Source organism: Salvelinus fontinalis, chromosome 4 (assembly GCF_029448725.1).
Source record: "Salvelinus fontinalis isolate EN_2023a chromosome 4, ASM2944872v1, whole genome shotgun sequence".
In the NCBI taxonomy this organism is placed as follows: Eukaryota; Metazoa; Chordata; class Actinopteri; order Salmoniformes; family Salmonidae; genus Salvelinus; species Salvelinus fontinalis.
The window spans coordinates 16,675,840-16,695,470 of NC_074668.1; the positions used below are offsets into that span (position 1 = coordinate 16,675,840).

The 19,631-nt window shown below is 42.2% G+C and overlaps 1 protein-coding gene across 1 annotated transcript; it reads left to right on the plus strand.

Moving 5' to 3' along the window:
• Window positions 1-111: 111 nt before the first annotated feature.
• Window positions 112-15,370, plus strand: LOC129853188 (mevalonate kinase-like). The gene is made up of 11 exons (XM_055918941.1): window positions 112-255; window positions 359-455; window positions 2,649-2,796; window positions 4,605-4,752; window positions 5,883-6,038; window positions 6,691-6,794; window positions 7,112-7,157; window positions 7,604-7,694; window positions 8,198-8,317; window positions 8,776-8,929; window positions 10,380-15,370. Exons 2-11 carry the CDS (start codon window positions 378-380, stop codon window positions 10,529-10,531), a joined length of 1,197 nt encoding a protein of 398 aa, XP_055774916.1. The 5' UTR covers window positions 112-255; window positions 359-377; the 3' UTR covers window positions 10,532-15,370.
• Window positions 15,371-19,631: the final 4,261 nt, after the last annotated feature.

Below are 19,631 nucleotides of genomic sequence, written 5' to 3' on the forward strand. Positions count from 1 at the left end.
ACACGACCAATGGCACGAGGGTGAAAGTAGAATTTTGATTGGCTATCAAAATATCTGTACATCTCACCTCTAGCGCTGATTGGACATGAAGCCAGAGGCATGTCCCGCTGCTGTGTGTTGTGTTGACTGTCGCTTGATGTTTTCAAGATTGTGGTATTTAACAGTGCGGACAGCTTCATAAGGACGCTTTATCCCTTCTAAAAATACAACGGGAGTTTGTAAAGACTATCCCTCATCGTACGGAGTGGTTTGGAGGTATTACTATATATATAGCTACAGGACGTTTTCCTGATGAATTAACTGGAAAAAGCTATCTAACGATAGCTATTTTACTAACAATTCAACATTTACTTGGCAGGCTACATTTTGCTATCAGAATGCAAATCAAGGAATGTATCGTGTCTGCACCAGGGAAAGCTATCCTCCACGGAGAACACGCTGTCGTGCATGGCAAGGTAAGTATGTTTTATTATTTTTATTTCACCTTTATTTAACCAGGTAAGCTAGTTGAGAACAAGTTCTCATTTACAACTGTGACCTGGCCAAGATGAAGCAAAGCAGTGCGATACAAACAATAACACAGTTACACATGGAATAAACAAACATACCGTATATAATACAATAGAGAAAGTCTATATACATTGTGTGCAAATGAGGTAGGATAAGGGGGGTGAGGCAATAAATAGGCCATAGTGGCAAAATTATTACAGTATGGCAAATTAAACACTGGGGTGATAGATGTGCAGAAGATGAGTGTGCAAGTAGCGATACTGGAGCAAAATAAATAACAATATGGTGATGAGGTAGTTGGATGGGCTATTTACAGATTGGCTATGTACAGGTGCAGTGATCTGTGAGCTGCTCTGACAGCTGGTGCTTAAAGCTAGTGAGGGAGATATGAGTCTCCAGCTACAGTGATTTTTTTGCAGTTCGTTCCAGTCATTGGCATCAGAGAACTGGAAGGAAAGGCAGCCAAATGAGGAATTGGCTTTGGGGATGACCAGTGAAATATACCTGCTGGAGCCCGTGCTGCGGGTTGGTGCTGCTATGGTGACCAGTGAGCTGAGATAAGGCGGGGCTTTACCTAGCAACGACTTGTAGATGATCTGGATCCAGTGGGTTTGGTGATGAATATGTAGTGAGGGCCAGCCAACGAGAGCACACAGGTCACAGTGGTGGGTAGTATATGGGGCTTTGGTGACAAAACGGATGGCACTGTGATAGACTGCATCCAATTTGCTGAGTAGAGTGTTGGAGGCTATTTTGTAAATGACATCGCCGAAGTCAAGGATCGGTAGGATAATCAGTTTTACTAAGGTATGTTTTGCAGCATGAGTGAAGGATGCTTTGTTTGCGAAATAGGAAGCCACTCGCTACTATTGCCTATTGCCCTACCTCCTCATGCCATTTGCACACACTGTATATAGACTTTATTTTTTTCTATTGTGTTACTGACTGCACGCTTGTTTACTCCATGTGTAACTCTATGTTGTTGTTTGCGTCGCACTGCTTTGCTTCATCTTGGCCAGGTCGCAGTTGTAAATGAGAACTTATTCTCAACTAGCTTACCTGGTTAAATAAAGGTGAAAATAAAAAATAAAAAACAGACATGTACTGAACAACACTATAAATGCAACAATGAATGATTTGACTAATTTACAGTTCATAAGGAAATCAGTCAATTGAAATAAATTTAATTAGGCCCTAATCAATGGATTTCACATGACTGGGCAGGGGCGCAGCCATGGGTGGGCCTGGGAGGGCATAGGCCTACACGCTGGGGAGCGAGGCCCACCTACTCAAGACCCAGGCCGAGCCAATCACAATGAGTTTTTCCCCACAAAGGGGCGGTATTACAGACAGAGATACTCATCAGTTTCATCAGCTGTCTGGGTGGCTGGTCTCAGACAATCCCACCGGTGAAGAAACTGGATGTGGAGATCCTGGACAGGCGTGGTTACATGTGGTCTACGGTTGTGAGGCCGGTTGGACTGCCAAATTCTCTTATACGACATTAGGAGGTGGCTTATAGTAGAGAAATGAACATTAAATTATATGGGATTATCTCTGGTGGACATTGCTGCAGTCAGCATTCCAAATGCACACTCCCTCTCAACTTGAGACATATATGGCATTGTTGTGTGACACAACTGCACATTTTATTTGCCTTTTATTGTCCCCAGCACAAAGTGCACCTGTGTAATGATCATGCTGTTTAATCAGCTTCTTGATACGCCACACCTGTGGATGGATTATCTTGGCAAAGGAGACATGTTAACTAACTGGGATTTAAACAAATTTGTGCACAACATTTGAGAGAAATAAGCATTTTCTTTTGTGTATGGAAAAATTCTGGGATCATTTATTTAAGCTCATGAACTATGGGACCAACACTTTACATGTTCCGTTTTATACTTTTAAGTATATTTTGAGCCTGATTTACTTTATTGTATGAATATCTTACTGAAGATAGTTGTCCATGCCAGTCCATCATCTTTATGTATTCATGAGATTTGTTCGTCATATGACCCCCAGGACAAGCAGTGTTATGGTTTTCTGTTCACCGAAAGATTGGTTGTTGAAATGAAATTGATTTGATATTAACCACAAAAATAATTCAGAGGTATTTTTGCTCCAACCTGTGCTAGGTGGCTCTGGCTGTAAGTTTGAACCTGCGCACATACCTACGGTTGCAGGCCACATCCACCAGTAAAGTCTGCATCAATCTCCCCAACATCAACACTTTCCTCAGCTGGGATGTGACCGCGTTGAAGCAGCTTCTCCCTGACTCTGGAGGTGAGATCTATTCCACTTCTGATAGTGCTGAGCTATTAGTGCTTTTTGTGGTCGTTTCGGTGAAATTATTTTAATGAAAAATTATCATGGATTTTGGTTTTAATTATTTGGATAAGGTTAAATGCTGTAACCACACAGAATAAAACAATGAATAAAAGTCCCATGATGGTACTGACTGCCCATTACTGCTTATCACCTATTAACCATTTATGCACATTACTTAAAAAAAATATTTCAGTTATTGTGTGTATTACATTTGTTTTATTTAACAACTTTATTATTTAATTCCAAGTAATCTAATCTCTATAGAGCTGCTGCCTATGCTGCTGCAAAAAAGCACTGTTTTGTAGTTCTTCAAAGTAAATAAAGCATACTTTTATGACTGCTGAATACCAACTATCAACCACTTAGATCATGTTCTTTCAGGTGGTGATACCTCTCGAAGCAACAGCTGGTCTCTATATCACATCACAATCGTGCATTCTTCTGCTTCTGTAGCAGGCGTAAAAGAAGAACAGACCAAACACCTACTGTGCTGGAGTGTGTGATCAATTATGGCCTGCCGATTTCTGCGCTACTAAGAAAAAAATGCATCTATCCATACTAATTTCTATCACCCCCCCCCCCCAATCAAGTCCCCCTACCCTATTACACTTGCTATCATGCTGAAACAATCCACTCATAGGATTATTCAGCATATTCGACAGTAACATCTGCTTTCCATTTCTTGCATTGAAAAAAGGAATCCTATCTGTACTCAGCAGCACTGATAAGCTTTCACTTCTTTGACCTTCTTTCCTACTGATCAATCCTTTGGTCTCAATCACTCTGCCTCTCTTCACATTTTCTATAATATCATCTATGGCCATAGATAATGGGACCCCAGTGATGACTCCCCTCAATCTATCATAAACACCAGGGACATGGCTTTTAATCTTCTTCCCATTAAGCTTTTACATTAGCAGAATATTCCCTTGCTGAGCCTGGCTACCACAAAGTATTAGCAGTCTACCATTTCCAATGAACCGGGCTAGTTTGAATTCACCTATCTTTTTCTCTACGGCATTGGTTAATCGGATAGGGTATAAACGAGGCCCTGTGGTCTCAAAACACCATCAGAACTTTCCAATCCGACACATTATTAGTCTTGCTTCCTACCTTGACCCTCTTTTTGCCTTCTTTACTAGATGTTCCACTGCTTTCTGTTTCATAATCTCTCTTCTTCCTATGTCTTTCCACTACAGACCATTCAGATCCTTGACCCTCATCCTCCTGATCCATATCATCAGAACTGTCACCCATATTGATCACATTCCAGCACAGCTGTTGCTTCTCCAACCGTTTCTCCATTTTCTCGACTTGGTCCGCACTACTCTCCATGTCCAACCATCCGCCATACGTTCCTACAAATCGTCCCGCTTCCTCTTCTGTCTCTCCATTATGGTCATTGTAGTTAATTACCATGTTTTATGCACTACAATATGTAGATTCAAACAGGCCAATATTCTACAACTCCCCCTACTACATCGCATAGTTCAGGCATGATCTGATTTATCACTAGAAAAACTGTGCAATGTATGTGTGCATTGAGCTCACTCCAAAAAAAACGTCACAAATTAATAAAAAAATATATATATTTCTTTACAGTTAATCAATCAGCACAAGACACCAATGTAGCACATTTTGTAGATGAACTGGACTTAAACCCAAAACTATTGGCAAAGTTGTAAAATAACAGCTGAATTATCGTTGTGGTTGTTTTATTCTCCTATTGTAATGTTGTCTATTTGTGTCATTCTGTCTCACAGCTGAGCTGGGGAATGTGAATGAGCTTAATGCAGAGCTTGTCAGGATGCTGCGAAACTTTGTTGGTGTATCAAATGGAACCTTGGATACTCGCAGCATGGCCATCCTAGCCTTCCTCTACATCTACCTCTGTGTCTTTGCCAAGTCAGGGTAAGAGTGTCAACGGACAGAGCTAATTGATTTATATAGGCCTGTTAACATAGGGTAGTGCTAATCTTGGTACCCAAGAACCAAACCTCTAATGCCCTAATGAACACCACAGACCCCATCCTAGTGAGAAAGGCTTTGGCAGCTAGGAGCTGGGTAGATGCTAAGGAGTAGGCCTAATCGTGAGTTGACGCTTGCAGCGCTATGCTAGCATGTCTGAGATAGTGGCTGTCCGTCCTGTCAGAGCCCGTCCACCACTAATGAGAGGCTGGCACTGGGCTCACGCTGCAGCCTTAACAAGTCTGGACGCGCTTGTCCCTAGGGAAAGCAGCTCCTTAATTAGTTTTGAGCATACTCCTGTCCTGTCTGCCCGGAAAGAGCCTGGCTGTCATGGGCATTGACAGTGCCTGTCTTGTCTGCCCAGAAAGAGCCTGGCTGTCATGGGCATTGACAGTGCCTGTCCTGTCTGCCCAGAAAGAGCCTGGCTGTCATGGGCATTGATAGTGCCTGTCTTGTCTGCCCAGAAAGAGCCTGGCTGTCATGGGCATTGACAGTGCCTGTCTTGTCTGCCCAGAAAGAGCCTGGCTGTCATGGGCATTGACAGTGCCTGTCTTGTCTGCCCAGAAAGAGCCTGGCTGTCATGGGCATTGACAGTGCCTGTCTTGTCTGCCCAGAAAGAGCCTGGCTGTCATGGGCATTGACAGTGCCTGTCCTGTCTGCCCAGAAAGGGCCTGGTAGTCATGGGCAAGTCTGCTGCAGTCACACCCATGCACATATGTACGCCACGCTAGTCGTTCACAATAAAAAGGACTGCTGTGTCTAGACCCTTTGGTCAGTTGGATTAAGATCAAAGGAAATGTGCTTTTTTGGGATGTTTTTGCTGTAAGAGCTTTTGCAAAGTGTGGTGTTTTTGTGTGAGATTGAGTGCCCTAAAACCTATTACAAACACTAGTAGGTAAAAACAATAGTGCTGTTTTTAGCTTTTTCATCCACATTTAATAGTTTTTCACTCAGCCATACCCAACTAGGCTGAAGAAATCCTACTACAGTCACATTCCTAGATGTAAGCAAGCCATGCTGAAAATGTTTGCAGTAATTGATTGAATGTGGTTAATAATTCTCGTCCATCTCAGGGAGTTGCCCAGCCTGACGGTGTCTGTGTGGTCAGAGTTGCCAACTGGAGCGGGTCTGGGGTCCAGCGCTGCCTACTCTGTGTGCCTGGCTGCAGCCATGCTTTCTGCCAGTGGGACCATCCCTTCTCCACTGAGTGACCAGGAAAACACAGCCAGGTAATGACTTAACACCAAATACCCTACTGGATCTATTAAAATTGAATTATTTAAAGAAATCTCTCAGTAGCTGTTTTTTTTATTGAACAAACAAACAAATAAAACATTGTAACCCATATGTCTTAATTTATAGTTTTTTAAATTTATTTTTACCTTTTATTTAACTACGCAAGTCAGTTAAGAACAAATTCTTATTTTCAATGACGGTCTAGGAACAGTGTAGTTACTCAAGTTAATTTAGAGTAGCTGCTGCAGCACCACTAGCTGAGTCCTGGGATATGCTATTCCACCCTCCAGACAGTCAGTCAGTACAAATATATTCTGCCCACAGTGTGAACTATTTGCTTCCGTTTGGCTGCAGTTTCTCCAGCAACCTACATATTGTTTTTCAGTCATCTGTAGAGATTTTGATAGTTTTCAGATCCCCATTTTTCTTAAATCTATTTCCACAACTGGAGGATGCTAGTTCGTTATAAATTCTGGAAGTCAGATCGGACTTTGTTTCTGATGTCCTCACATGTCAGTATGGGTGGGGCTGGACTCATCACAAGCGCAGAGTGAGTGACAAGAGGGCTATGTTAGATAGGGGTTGAAGGCCCAGTGTAAATCCTCATTGTAATCATCTCTTCTTTATTTCATTGTGTTTCAACAGGTGGGGTGAGGTGGAGATGGAGCTAATTAACAGGTGGGCGTTTCAGGGAGAGAGGATCATCCATGGGAACCCCTCAGGGGTGGACAATGCTGTGGGGACATGGGGTAAGACCCGGATCCCTCTGCCTTGTGCACAGACCCCACGGTACCACACAGCTTTGTGGTGTGTGTGGTACAATCTGCCAGCATGTTCTGTCTGCAGAACGGCACTGAACAGTATTGTAGCGGGAGTTACTTTTCCTGTGTGTGTTCTCTGTGAGCAGGCTGATGTTAGTTAACAGTGGGGAAATGTGCTGCAGTATTTCTTTGTGTGGTGCGAGGGCTGTTTTGCGGCCAGAAAATACTATTTTGCTCAAATTACTCTACTCTATTATGGTATCTGATTGATGGCCGATTCTATCACTTTGCTTTGACTCTTGAAGGTGGCATATTGAGATACCGTTCTGGGAAGATAACAGCCTTAAGCAGGTACTGTACACTAAACCAAACCCTTTCCATGTCACTGCAGTGAATATGGTCAATGGGCCTAATTTACATTGCCAGTTTTATAGAGTGTGATAGCATGCCTTATTTTAAAGTAGTCGACTGTGTTTTAGAGGGATTAATGAATGTCATCCAGGTCAGTGGGTTAATGGGTTATACTCTTGAACAATTATGGCAGGTGGCATTAAATCCCCAATGCAGTTACAATGGACTACTTTAGAATAAGGACGTACCTCCGTGACACTGCCCATGCTATCACAAACAATGAATGGAAAAGATAGTCTGTGCTCCTTCTCTTTGGATTCTATGGACTCCACTCTGCTATTGCCAATCATGAGGAGAAACATTGACAATAGCAACACCTGAAGGAATACAGGTACATAATGTGGTATGATATTGCTAACTTTCCTTTAATGTTTTCCCGCTTGTAGGGTCCCAATGTTAAGGATCCTACTCACGAACACCAAGGTCCCTCGCAGCACCAAGGTACTTGTTGCTGGAGTGAAGGACAAATTGAACAAGGTACTAAATGGCTGTGGTCTCGTCTCCACTCTGTTCTCCTCCCCAGCCCTGTAATTAGTGTAATCACCAGTGCTTTAATTTGCATGGGAAAGACACTCTGGGGCCTGGCATTGACTGCCTTCATAAAACATGGAGAAGAAGCGCTAAGCTAGCACCCCTGTGTGCCGTTGCCTAGGTGACATCCACAGGTGTGAGCACTTCTGTTCTGTTAGCTTGTCATAGGTGGTGTTACTGGCAGTGTTGTGATTGGGGGAAAGAGCTACATTATTTTCACTCAGCACTGAGTGACTGGCTTTTTGTGCTGCTATGCAATATGTACTGACTGTTTTAATTATTGATATGACCACTAGATGAGATGATATTATGTACATTTGCTGCTTTAGTCTGCACTGTTGACTTCTTTTAAGTATATTTAGTGTTGTTAAATTCCTTTACATTGAATTCCCAATTATTTGTAAAAAGCATTCATTATATATTTTATTTGCTGTTCTCCCCCCCTCCAGTTTCCCTCTATTATAAACCCTGTACTGGAGTCTGTGGATGCAGTCTCCTGCACCTGTGAGCAGACCTTAACAGAGATGGCCAGCGACACCCCCACACCAGAGCACTACAATGTCCTGGAGGTACAGTATTGAAACACATGTTGCCTATGGACGGTGTGTTCTGGTGTGGCAGACACTACCAGTCTGACACAGCGTAGAAATGATTGACTTCCTCTTACACATGGTAAAAGCCAGGGGTGCAACTTTCACTAGGCACGGGGGACATGTCCCCTTAACATTTTGAAATTGCATTGTTGTCCCCCCCAGTTTATCATTGGAATGTGATACAAAATCAGGCAACGGTGTGCTTTAGGACCATGTGGATGCCTGCGAGCGGTCGGGTAGGCTGTTTGGAGTGTTTATCTTAATTTATAAAAATAATTATACCCCCCCCTCACTTCTAAAACCAAAGTTGCACCCCTGGTAAAAAACTACAGCTGCATGAAAAGCCAAAATACAGAACAAAATTGTGTTTTCATACAAAACAGATTGAAAATTAAATTATGTCAAACCCACAGCTGCTATTATGTCTCCCATAGGAGCTTATTGACATCAACCAGCACCACCTGAATGTGATTGGTGTCGGACACACGACCCTGGACACCCTGTGCCAGGTCACCCTGGCCAGAGGGCTACACAGCAAGCTGACTGGTGCCGGAGGAGGGGGCTGTGGCATCACCTTGCTTAGACCAGGTACTATAGCTGTCTGCTAGTAATGCCTCCCTACACTTTCATCTGGCTCGCAGTAATCAAGTGGGGGCGTCCCTATGTTATGTGTTCTTACGCTGCATTGGTATTGCCACCATCTATGGCCCTCGCCTTATTTTTGGGGCAGAGAGTTGCTGAGAGCCTTGTTGTCTTGTCTATATTTCTATGAATAGCGTGACCTCTTAACAGTGAGCGAGATCTGTGAAATGACATCTGCATGCTGATTGTATGTCGACACATCAGTAGATTTGGCTCCATTATATTGATTTGACGGTGAGCCAAGATATGGGGTGTGTGACAAAGTGTCACCCTCAGTCATCCCCTTTTGAGGTAAAAGTTCTGTAGTTTCAAACGGACGGCATAGAGAAGGAGAGCTGGTTGAGTTAGCCAGGATGATCCTGTGTTTCACGCTTATTTCCACAAAAATCCACTGCCACCTTTGCTTATGCCTGCAGCCCGTAACACATAGAATATATAGCCCCAAATGAAGTTGATTTGTTTTGTTGTACTAGCAAACAAGTGTTGCACATTTTGTGGTTTGCAGCAATTTTCCAAAAGGTTTAGTCAAGTGTTTTCCCCTCAGTGCTCTCAGATCAGCTTTGACCTGAGAAGTTTTGATTTGAGCAAGAGCAGAGACGAAACATGCAGTGAAGTAACCTGCTATCCTGCAGCCTTGTTAAAACCCACCACTGTCTGATGACGTGCTACGTATTTATCATTTCTTTGTAATGAGCATTGAAATGATTTTTCTCCACATAGAGATGTACTTTAGCTTACTGTTTGTTCTTCAGCTGAATAAGTACTACTACTACTAATACAGTATAGTAGCCATTTCACACACTTTTATCCAAAGCAACTTACTGTACAGAGAGTGGGAGCATACCTTTTTTAAATATATTTGACCCCAGTGGGAATTGAACCCATGACCCTGGCATTGCTAGTGCCATGTTCTTCCCAGCTGAGCCACACAGAAGCGGTTCGGGTTAAATGCCCCCTTCAAGGTCAGTCTGAAATCCAAATCCCACGCAAACGTTTCCTTTGCTGCATGGTGGGAGGCTTTCTACTTTTACTTTCAGAAATTGCTCCCCTATTTGACACATTTTCACCCCAGGCATTTTAGCCCTAGCCTATGTTTACACATTATTATCCAGTTATTGGGCACCCTGGTGTTTGCTAGAGAGGGCTTTGTGGGTTCAGCTCTCACAGCGGCCGTCAGACTCCACCTCCTAGTGGGAGTCTCGCATCACAGAACCCTAGGGTGCGGACTCCGAGGGGTGCCATTTCAGAAGCAAACCTAGTCCTTCTCCCAAGCTCTGCAGATGTAAATGAATCCTCCGGTGCAGTAAGCAGGAACGGAGGGTCAAAAACAAGTTGGGTGTTAAATGTAGTTCACTGTGTGTGATGGTTTGTTTTTCTTTGTGATTTCCTCTCGTAGAAACGGAGTGCTCGGTGGTCCAGAACACGATCCAGGACTTGAGAGACTGTGGCTATGACTGCTGGGAGACCCGTATCGGTGCAGCAGGCGTGCAGCAGCACTCTCCCCTCGCTGTGAAAGAGGAGGTCCTGGAGGTTTTGGCGCGCTACTGAGACTCACTGGCCATGGGTGTGCCCAATGCCCTTCCTATAGGGTAGCTGGGAGCTTTGCTGCATGACTCTGGCCTACCAAGTATTCTATTGTTAAGGAATGACAGCGAACAATAGAGTTGCCTCCAGTATGGGTTGACGTGTGAATGTTAATAGCACTTGTCTATTAGACTACCAACAGTCAAGACAGACTCTTTGTGTCAGGGGAGGACAATAGCTCATCACACACTCATCACTTATTTTTCTAACTCTGAAATCATGCCATTTCATGAGGTCATGAAACTAATATTGTAGGGGAACTAGGCAGGTGATCACACGTCACTTTGAAATGTTGTTTTCAGTATTGGAGTATGAGCCTGGCCTGAAATGAATGTTAACAGATGTGGTTTTGAACTATGTCTAGCATGAGCTTTTCATTAGATTTCTAAAGCGGATGCAGAAAAGCAAGAAACACTGTGCTCAGCAGTGTGTCTAGCTGCTGGTTTTGGCAGGGACAACTGCTATTCAAAAACGAACCCACTGGGATTTTTTTATTTTTTTAAAAGATAGATGACCAACCTTGACTTTAGTGCTCATTTGTTTTCAACTCAAGATTGGTCCATCTGTCCTTTTTCAGTGTGCGGTTTTTAGTCTTATTTTTGAATATCTCTACCTTCATTGACGTCGTTTTAATTTTGAAAGAGGGTGCAGTGATCTGTTTTTCCAATAGATGGCAGCAAAATATAAGAATTCACTAACCTCAACAGGGACTGAGTGAGTCAGAGTGATAGATTGTCATTCAGTGTTTGCTTCAGGTGTCAATACAATGCCATGGCTGATGCACTATTTGTTAAACTAACCTTTTAAAACTGAAAACCTTCTAGTTCTATGTGTCACATAAATGGTGTGTGGATGTCTTTTTAAAGGAGCTATTGCACACTTGGACACCATCCAAGACTAATTATGGTGAATTCATTGACTAAAAATAGAAAATGGATTTTTAAGATAAACCACTTCCTCAAGAAGCATAGCAGGGTAATTGTTTTCTCAAGGTCCAAAGCACAATTTGTAGTTCTCCATACTTTTTTTGTGGTGAGACCATGTTTTTTTTTGAAGACAGCCCCTCAAGCTCTTCTTTCCAAGAGCTGAGTATGAAATTGAAAATGACAGCCATTATCTGATTTCTTTGGTCATCAAATATGTCTGACGCATCATGCCGCAGACCAAGAAATGCAAGGCCTTTAAAAATAACTATTGGTAGGTAGGCTAGGCTACATCTCTGCCTTTCACATTGGTTTTCATGTTTGTTATTTAATTAACCATGATATGCTACAGCATGTATAAGGGGGAAAAAATCAAATCTTGAATCAATGTATTTCAGTACATATCAGAGGAGGCTGGTTGGAGGATCTAAAGGAGGATAGGCTCATTGTAATGGATGGAATGGAGTCAAACGTGGTTTCCATGTGTTTGATGCTGTTCCATTAATTCCATTCCAGCCATTACAATGATCCTGTCCTCCTATAGCTCCTTCCACCAGCCTCCTCTGGTACATATGCATCCCATATTTCTATTGATTTATTTTCAAAATTAGGAAAGCGTTTGTTTTTGATCAGTGTTAATGTTGTGTGAGAAAGGTGGTGTAGCACATGAGGAATGGGAGGCTGGCTCTCCAAGGCTTATCAGTGAGCCTGGATTAATGTCCTCTAATGTGGATCAACAGCTCGTGGCGTGCAGTGACTCACGCTTACTTTTGTGCTGACACACACACACACACACACACACACACACACACACACACACGGGCATCTTCAAATTATGTTTTACTTAACTGCTCATCCTCTAAGCATAACAGAAATTTCTGCCTATGCTGCATTCATATAAGATGTGGATTAGCCTAATTTAGAAAACTTCTCATTTCGGAAAAGGTCAGTTGGGGATATCTTAGTCTTAAATCTCAATTTTTATTTAATTTGAAATGTCATGAAGATTGAGTAGTGTGGACCTGGCAGTGTGTATGAATGAATGGCATTTGTCACATGCCCACCCCCCTCCTTTCCGCCTGTCGCCCCTCTCGTCCCCCTGAATTGTGTCATCTTTATGTCAGTGTCACTGCTCTGCACAGTCGCCCCTAACCCCCGCTGCAATTTAATTACCACTGCACTTTTCAATTGAAATGGCATTGACGAGGGGGGACAAGAGGGAGACAGCAGCCCAGCCGTGCCCGTTTCATTTTAAGCTCCTCTTTCTTCTCTACTTTCTCTCTTCTCTACTCTCTCTCCTAATACCCCTGCGAGGCACAGATGTTTTTTTTTAAATCAATGTCAGTGCCAGCTTCTTTTTTGCTCTGATGAATAGATTCTAAGAAGGCCCTGACATTATTTCAGATAACAGAAGGAGCAATGAAAGGGGGTCAAGGATAGAGGGAGAATGACAGCACTGGAGATGACATGAAAACACTAGAAAAGCCTTAAAAGAGAGAATATGTGTAAATTATATATTTTTGTTGTGGTTTTGTTTTCACAAAGTGTGCAGTGTTTGAATCATTATGGGAGAATAATAAGGGATGCAGAAGTCGTACTGCTCAAGCAAGAGTAACGCAATGGTTAATTTTGCTATGGAAATGTTGTGATCATGATCCCTATGGCACCACCATCCCTCTGGTCTCAATGAGCTGGTGAAATGTTGGCATGACCCATTCACTTTCAACACACAATTGGAACTGGCTGACAATATATCACTTTGTACTTGGCCATGACTGTTTGCCTATGCATGTTTTTCCTTGCAGGTCATTATATCGGTATCCATGTCCGTTGGAGATTTTGAGTACAGTATGTGGTCATTAACATTTAGTAGTTTCTTAGGATCCCCATTAGCTGTTGCCAAGGCAGCAGTGTGTGCGCGTGCGTGCGTGCGTGCGTGCGTGCATGTCCATCCTCTCCCAGCCTCCAGGCACAGACAGACGGCTGACAGACATCAGCCACTGAAAGCCCTCGTGGGTCGAGCCTCTGAGCCCCCACCACCATTCATTAGGGCTCTGTGACCCTCCTGTGGGGAGGTTGCCCTTTTGGGGAAGTGACGGGGTGGAGGGGGCCAGGGGCAACTGGCTCTGGTGAAAGCAGGGATCTGCTGACCCTATTAAAGCCAGCGGGGGTGTGGTGGAATCTGTGACAGAATTCCCCAGAGTCCCCACGCTTCATTTGAAGAGGACTGAAACATTGGTGCCACTTTGGAAAAACAGTGGGTCACTTGTGACTCATGTGAGCACTAACATAACTAGACAGAGTTACCAGAACTACATCAACATAGAGAGCGTTGACCACCACAGCGTATGACTAGTGTCCACTGCACATACCATATTCATGTCATTACATCGATCAGGTAACTGGTTGTGTGAAGTAGTGGAAGAAACCTGCACAGTAGTATGTCATCCCCTTAGTGCCGGCAGCTCTTGTTTTAATTGCAGGCTAAGGTTTCGCTTTTTCTTGTTGCCTTTGAAGAGCCTTATTGATTTTTATACCACCCCTCATCTCTGCTCTGCTCGGTTTAAGAGCAAATCCCTTATGGCAAAGTTACTGGGAATGTAAAAGCATAAAATTGTCAGCAATTTTTTTTAAAATTATTTTTCACAAGACTGATGTGTAATCGAGACGTTTTAACATTGAAGTTTTTAAAAATTGGGCTCCTCTGCTTTTTAAAAAGAGTGAGAGGAAGTATTGAGGCTGTATTTTATTCCTGCGGTCTGTCTCGTATACGGGTCAGCTCAAGGGCTTGCTCATCGCCAACTATGTAAAAAAATATGTATATTTTCTACTGAATGAGTCAAGTGCACCCCAACTCTAAAGCAGCTATTCTCCTGTTATGGTTAAATGAACTGACCCTGTCAAAAATCCCCACCAAAACTATGGCAATAATGATTTCTCAGGTTGGGTAGTTGTCTTCTGTGGAATTAATGCTATCTACTGTGGCATTTGGGTGAATATGCTAGTATATAATATTGAAGTGGTTTCTCTTGATGTCTCTCGGTTATGAAGCTTCAATCAGAAATATGTACAATTCATTGCATCTATTGTAAATCTAGCGACGCAAACATTGATGCCAAATCTTTAATCATGCTACCACCCGCGTTAAGAACCTGGCATAGAACTCAATGCAATTACACTTGGCTTTCTAAAGAACCCAAATATTCAAGAAGAAATTTGATAAGCTGGCTATTATTAAATGAATGCTAATCTAACTTGCATACTTTGAACTGCCTTTTGAATAGAAAATACACATCATTGTCCTTGGGATGCCTGCCAATTTAATCCTGCTGTGTGTCGTTGAGGTTTTGAAAGGATAAGGATCTTCCTATTTAATCACGTGTCATCACAGTGTGATTGACGGCCTGTTAAAACTGTCAACCGCTCATCCTTAAAGATTCAGCATTAAAGTGAATAAATCAAGGTGAACAACTGGATTCATAGAATGGAGGGAAACACATTCATCCCTATTAGGAGTTCTGTGATTATATCCCGTTGGTGTGTTCCCCACTGGGGGACATACCCCCCTCCCCCAAACCCTTTCTGGGGTATCTGTACTTTACTATTTATATTTTTGCCAACTTTTGCTTCACTACATTCCTAAAGACAATAATGTACTTTTTACTCCATGCATTTTCCCTGACACCCAAAAGTATGTGTTACATTTTGACAGGAAAATGGTCCAATTCACAGTTATCAAGAAAAAATCCCTATTGAACCCTACTGCCTCTGTTCTGGCGGTCTCACTAAACACAAATGCGTCGTTTGTAAATTATGTCCGAGTGTTGGAGTGTGCCCCCTGACTATCTGTCAATTAAAAAAATAAAATAATAATTGTGCAGTCTGGTTTGCTTAATATACAGAATTTGAAATGGTTTTTACTTTTGATGCTTAAATACATTTTAGCAGTTCCATTTTAGCAGTTCCATTTTACTTTTTATACTTAAGTACATTTAAAACCAAATACTTTTACTCAAGTAGTATTTTACTGGTTTACTTACCTTACTTTTACTTGAGTCATTTTCTAGTATCTTTACTTGTATGACAATTGAGTACTTTTTCCACCACTGCTGTTTAGACCACTCCACTCATGTAATTACTATGGGACAGGTAGGAGTGTTCATATTTCATCCGCTGCATTCACGATAATATCTAATAATCTGAAAGCGTTGCAAAATTGGTATCTCCTCTTGCTCATGCATTATGAATGAGTCACTGTTTTGCATAGATTAGCAATCACAGAAACCTTTCATATCAAAATGTGCCAGGAGGGTTCTATCTCTCTCTCTTTTTGAAGACGTTAGGTGACACATCCCTGCGCTTTTTAAGATATGACAGATCAGGTGATACTGTCTCTCCCCCATTTCTCTTCTATGCTCCCTCTTGCTCTCTGATTTATTTCTCCATGCATATCATCATCAGGGGGAATATATGTGATTTTCAACCTGCTTTTAAATTGATTGCTCACTTGCTGAATATCTTTGCATCTGTAGTGTTGTGTCTGGGGCAGCGTGGCTAAGCTCAGCAGGGATGTTCTATTATCAAATTAAATATTTGCCACAACCTAGGAAGAGGAAGATGGCACCCAGACCATCCTTTAAAACCTCTACAGCTGACAGGCAAAAATGTGAATTTCCACCTAAAATGTTATACCCAAACTATAAAGTGTATAACTTAGGAATTATTTGCTGCACATGCATATGGATGGTATCGTTTGAAAGGAAACGCATTGTAGTTTGTATAGAAATGCTCACATCATAGATAGGAATTACACAAGATAAGGTGCAGAAATAATACATTTTCTTTTTTTTCACATCACATGAAGTAGTGAGCATTGTTTTGGAGTTGTGGCCCAAAATGTACCCAAAGTATGACATACAGTTAGTTATACAATTGCAAACATTTCTTCACAGAAAAACTGAAATGGTCGAACCGTTTTCAAAACTGAGGGCTAAAACATCCAAAATATCAGAGGTGCAGGGCAATGTTTTCAACAATACACAATAAATCAGTGTCCTGGGGACATATTGAAATGTATTTGATTTGGGCCAAGCTTAGGTGCACTCACACAAAACAATCAATAATGCTGGCAGCAATCAAGCTGGAGATGTTGGCCAAGGGGGTGGGGGGTGATAGGGGTGGCAGTAGGGAAGGACAGCTGACTGGGCCCCCAGCCGGGTTATTGGCTCCCATTCATCATCAGTGTCCTGACGGGGTGGTGAGGAGAAATTATCATATTGGAAGCTACATTACATTACAGTGGAAACTGGTGCAAAATACAAAGCCTGAAATATGTATTTGATTTGAGCCACACAGAGGTGCACTCACAAAAAAATATATAAATATGTACAAAAGCACAGAAGCATTGGGCAGTAATGCCCAGTGGTACACTCACACATGTTTTAAACTAAGGTAAAAACAGCCTACTATGAAAAGATAAAGATTGCTAGTTATCTAAACCAAAACAAAAGTAATGCTTTGAGCCTGGACCTTTTAGTCCCAAATGGTACTATGTAGTGCACTCCTTTTGACCAGGGCACATAGTATCATGGACAAAAGTAGTGCACTGTATAGGGGGAATAGAATAAAATTCGAGACTTGTTCTAAAAAAATACAAATACAAAAACAAGCAATGACACATGTTCTACATGCAGAACAAATCAAAATCAAATGTACTTACAATCATCCAAAAGAGGATGCAGCGAGCCCTTAAAAAAATGTAATCGCTGCAAAATTTCAGCTGTCCAAGTTGCCGCTATTATCCTCCATATGTTACGTGTCCGTTGCCCTATCCTCCAGAATCATAAATCAAATCAAAGTTTATTAGTCACGTGCACAGATTTGCAGATGTTATCGCAGGTGCAAAAACAAACGACACAATACACACAATATATACTAACGTTCAAAAGTTTAGGGTCACTTAGAAATGTCCTTGTTTTTGAAAGAAAAGCAGTTTTTTTTTTCCCCATCAAAATAACATCAAATTCATCAGAAATATCAGAATAATAGTAGAGAGAATTAATTATTTCAGCTTTAATTTCGTTCATCACATTCCCAGTGGGTCAGAAGTTTACATACACTCAATTAGTAATTGATAGCATTGCTTTTAAATGGTTTAACTTGGGTCAAATGTTTCGGGTAGCCTTTAACAAGCTTCCGAATATAAGTTGGGTGAATTTTGGCCCATTCCTCCTGACAGAGCTGGTGTAACTGAGTCAGGTTTGTAGGCCTCCTTGTCGCACATTCTTTTTACGTTCTGCCCACAAACTTTCTATAGGATTGAGGTCAGGGCTTTGTGATGGCCACTCCAATACCTTGACTTTGTTGTCCTTAAGCCATGTTGTCACAACTTTGGAAGTATGCTTGGGGTCAATGTCCATTTGGAAGACCCATTTGCAACCAAGCTTTAACTTCCTGACTGATGTCTTGAGATGTTGCTTCAATATATCCACATAATTTTCCTGCCTCATGATGCCATCTATTTTGTGACGTGCACCATTCCTTCCTGCAGCAAAGCACCCACACAATGATGCTGCCACCCCCGTGCTTCACGGTTGGGATGGTGTACTTCGTCTTGCAAGCATCCCCCTTTTTCCTCCAAACATAACGATGGTCATTATGGCCTAACAGTTCTGTTTCGGTTTCATCAGACCAGAGGAGATTTCTCCAAAAAGTACGATATTTGTCCCCATGGGCAGTTGCAAACTGTAGTCTGGCATTTTAATGGCGGTTTTGGAGCAGTAGCTTCTTCCTTGCTGAGCAGCCTTTCAGGTTATGTCAATATAGGACTTGTTTTACTGTGAATATAGATACTTTTGTACCTGCTTCCTCCAGCATCTTCACAAGGTCCTTTGCTGTTGTTCTGGGATTGATTTGCACTTTTTGCACCAAAGTACGTTCATCTCTAGGAGACAGAACACGTCTCCTTCCTGAGCGGTGTGACGGCTGTGTGATCCCATGGTGTTTATACTTGCGTACTATTGTTTGTACAGATGAACGTGGTACCTTCAGGCATTTGGAAATTGCTCCCAAGGATGAACCAGACTTGTGGAGGTCTTCAATTGTTTTTCTGAGGTCTTGGCTGATTTCTTTTGATTTTCCCATGATATCAAGCAAAGAGGTACTGAGTTTGAAGGTAGGCCTTGAAATACATCCACAGGTACACCTCCAATTTACTCAAATGATGTAAATTAGACTATCAGAAACTTATAAAGCCATGACATCATATTCTGGAATTTTCCAAGCTGTTTAAAGTCAGTCAACTTAGTGTATGTAAACTTCTGTCCCACTGGAATTGTGATACCGTGAATTATATGTGAAATAAATTGTCTGTAAACAATTGTTGGGAAAATGATTTGTGTCATGCACCAAGTACATGTCCTAACCGACTTGCAAAAACTATAGTTTGTTAATGGTGGTTGGAAAACATGTTTTAATGACTCCAACCTAAGTGTAGGTAAACTTCCGACTTCAACTGTATATATATCAGAATGAGCAATGTCAGAGACCGGAGTATAAATACACTGCTCAAAAAAATAAAGGGAACACTTAAACAACACAATGTAACTCCAAGTCAATCACACTTCTGTGAAATCAAACTGTCCACTTAGGAAGCAACACTGATTGACAATAAATTTCACATGCTGTTGTGCAAATGGAATAGACAAAAGGTGGAAATTATAGGCAATTAGCAAGACACCCCCAAAAAAGGAGTGATTCTGCAGGTGGTGACCACAGACCACTTCTCAGTTCCTATGCTTCCTGGCTGATGTTTTGGTCACTTTTGAATGCTGGTGGTGCTCTCACTCTAGTGGTAGCATAAGACGGAGTCTACAACCCACACAAGTGGCTCAGGTAGTGCAGTTCATCCAGGATGGCGCATCAATGCGAGCTGTGGCAAAAAGGTTTGCTCTGTCTGTCAGCGTAGTGTCCAGAGCATGGAGGCGCTACCAGGAGACAGGCCAGTACACCAGGAGACGTGGAGGAGGCCGTAGGAGGGCAACAACCCAGCAGCAGGACCGCTACCTCCGCCTTTGTGCAAGGAGGTGCACTGCCAGAGCCCTGCAAAATGACCTCCAGCAGGCCACAAATGTGCATGTGTC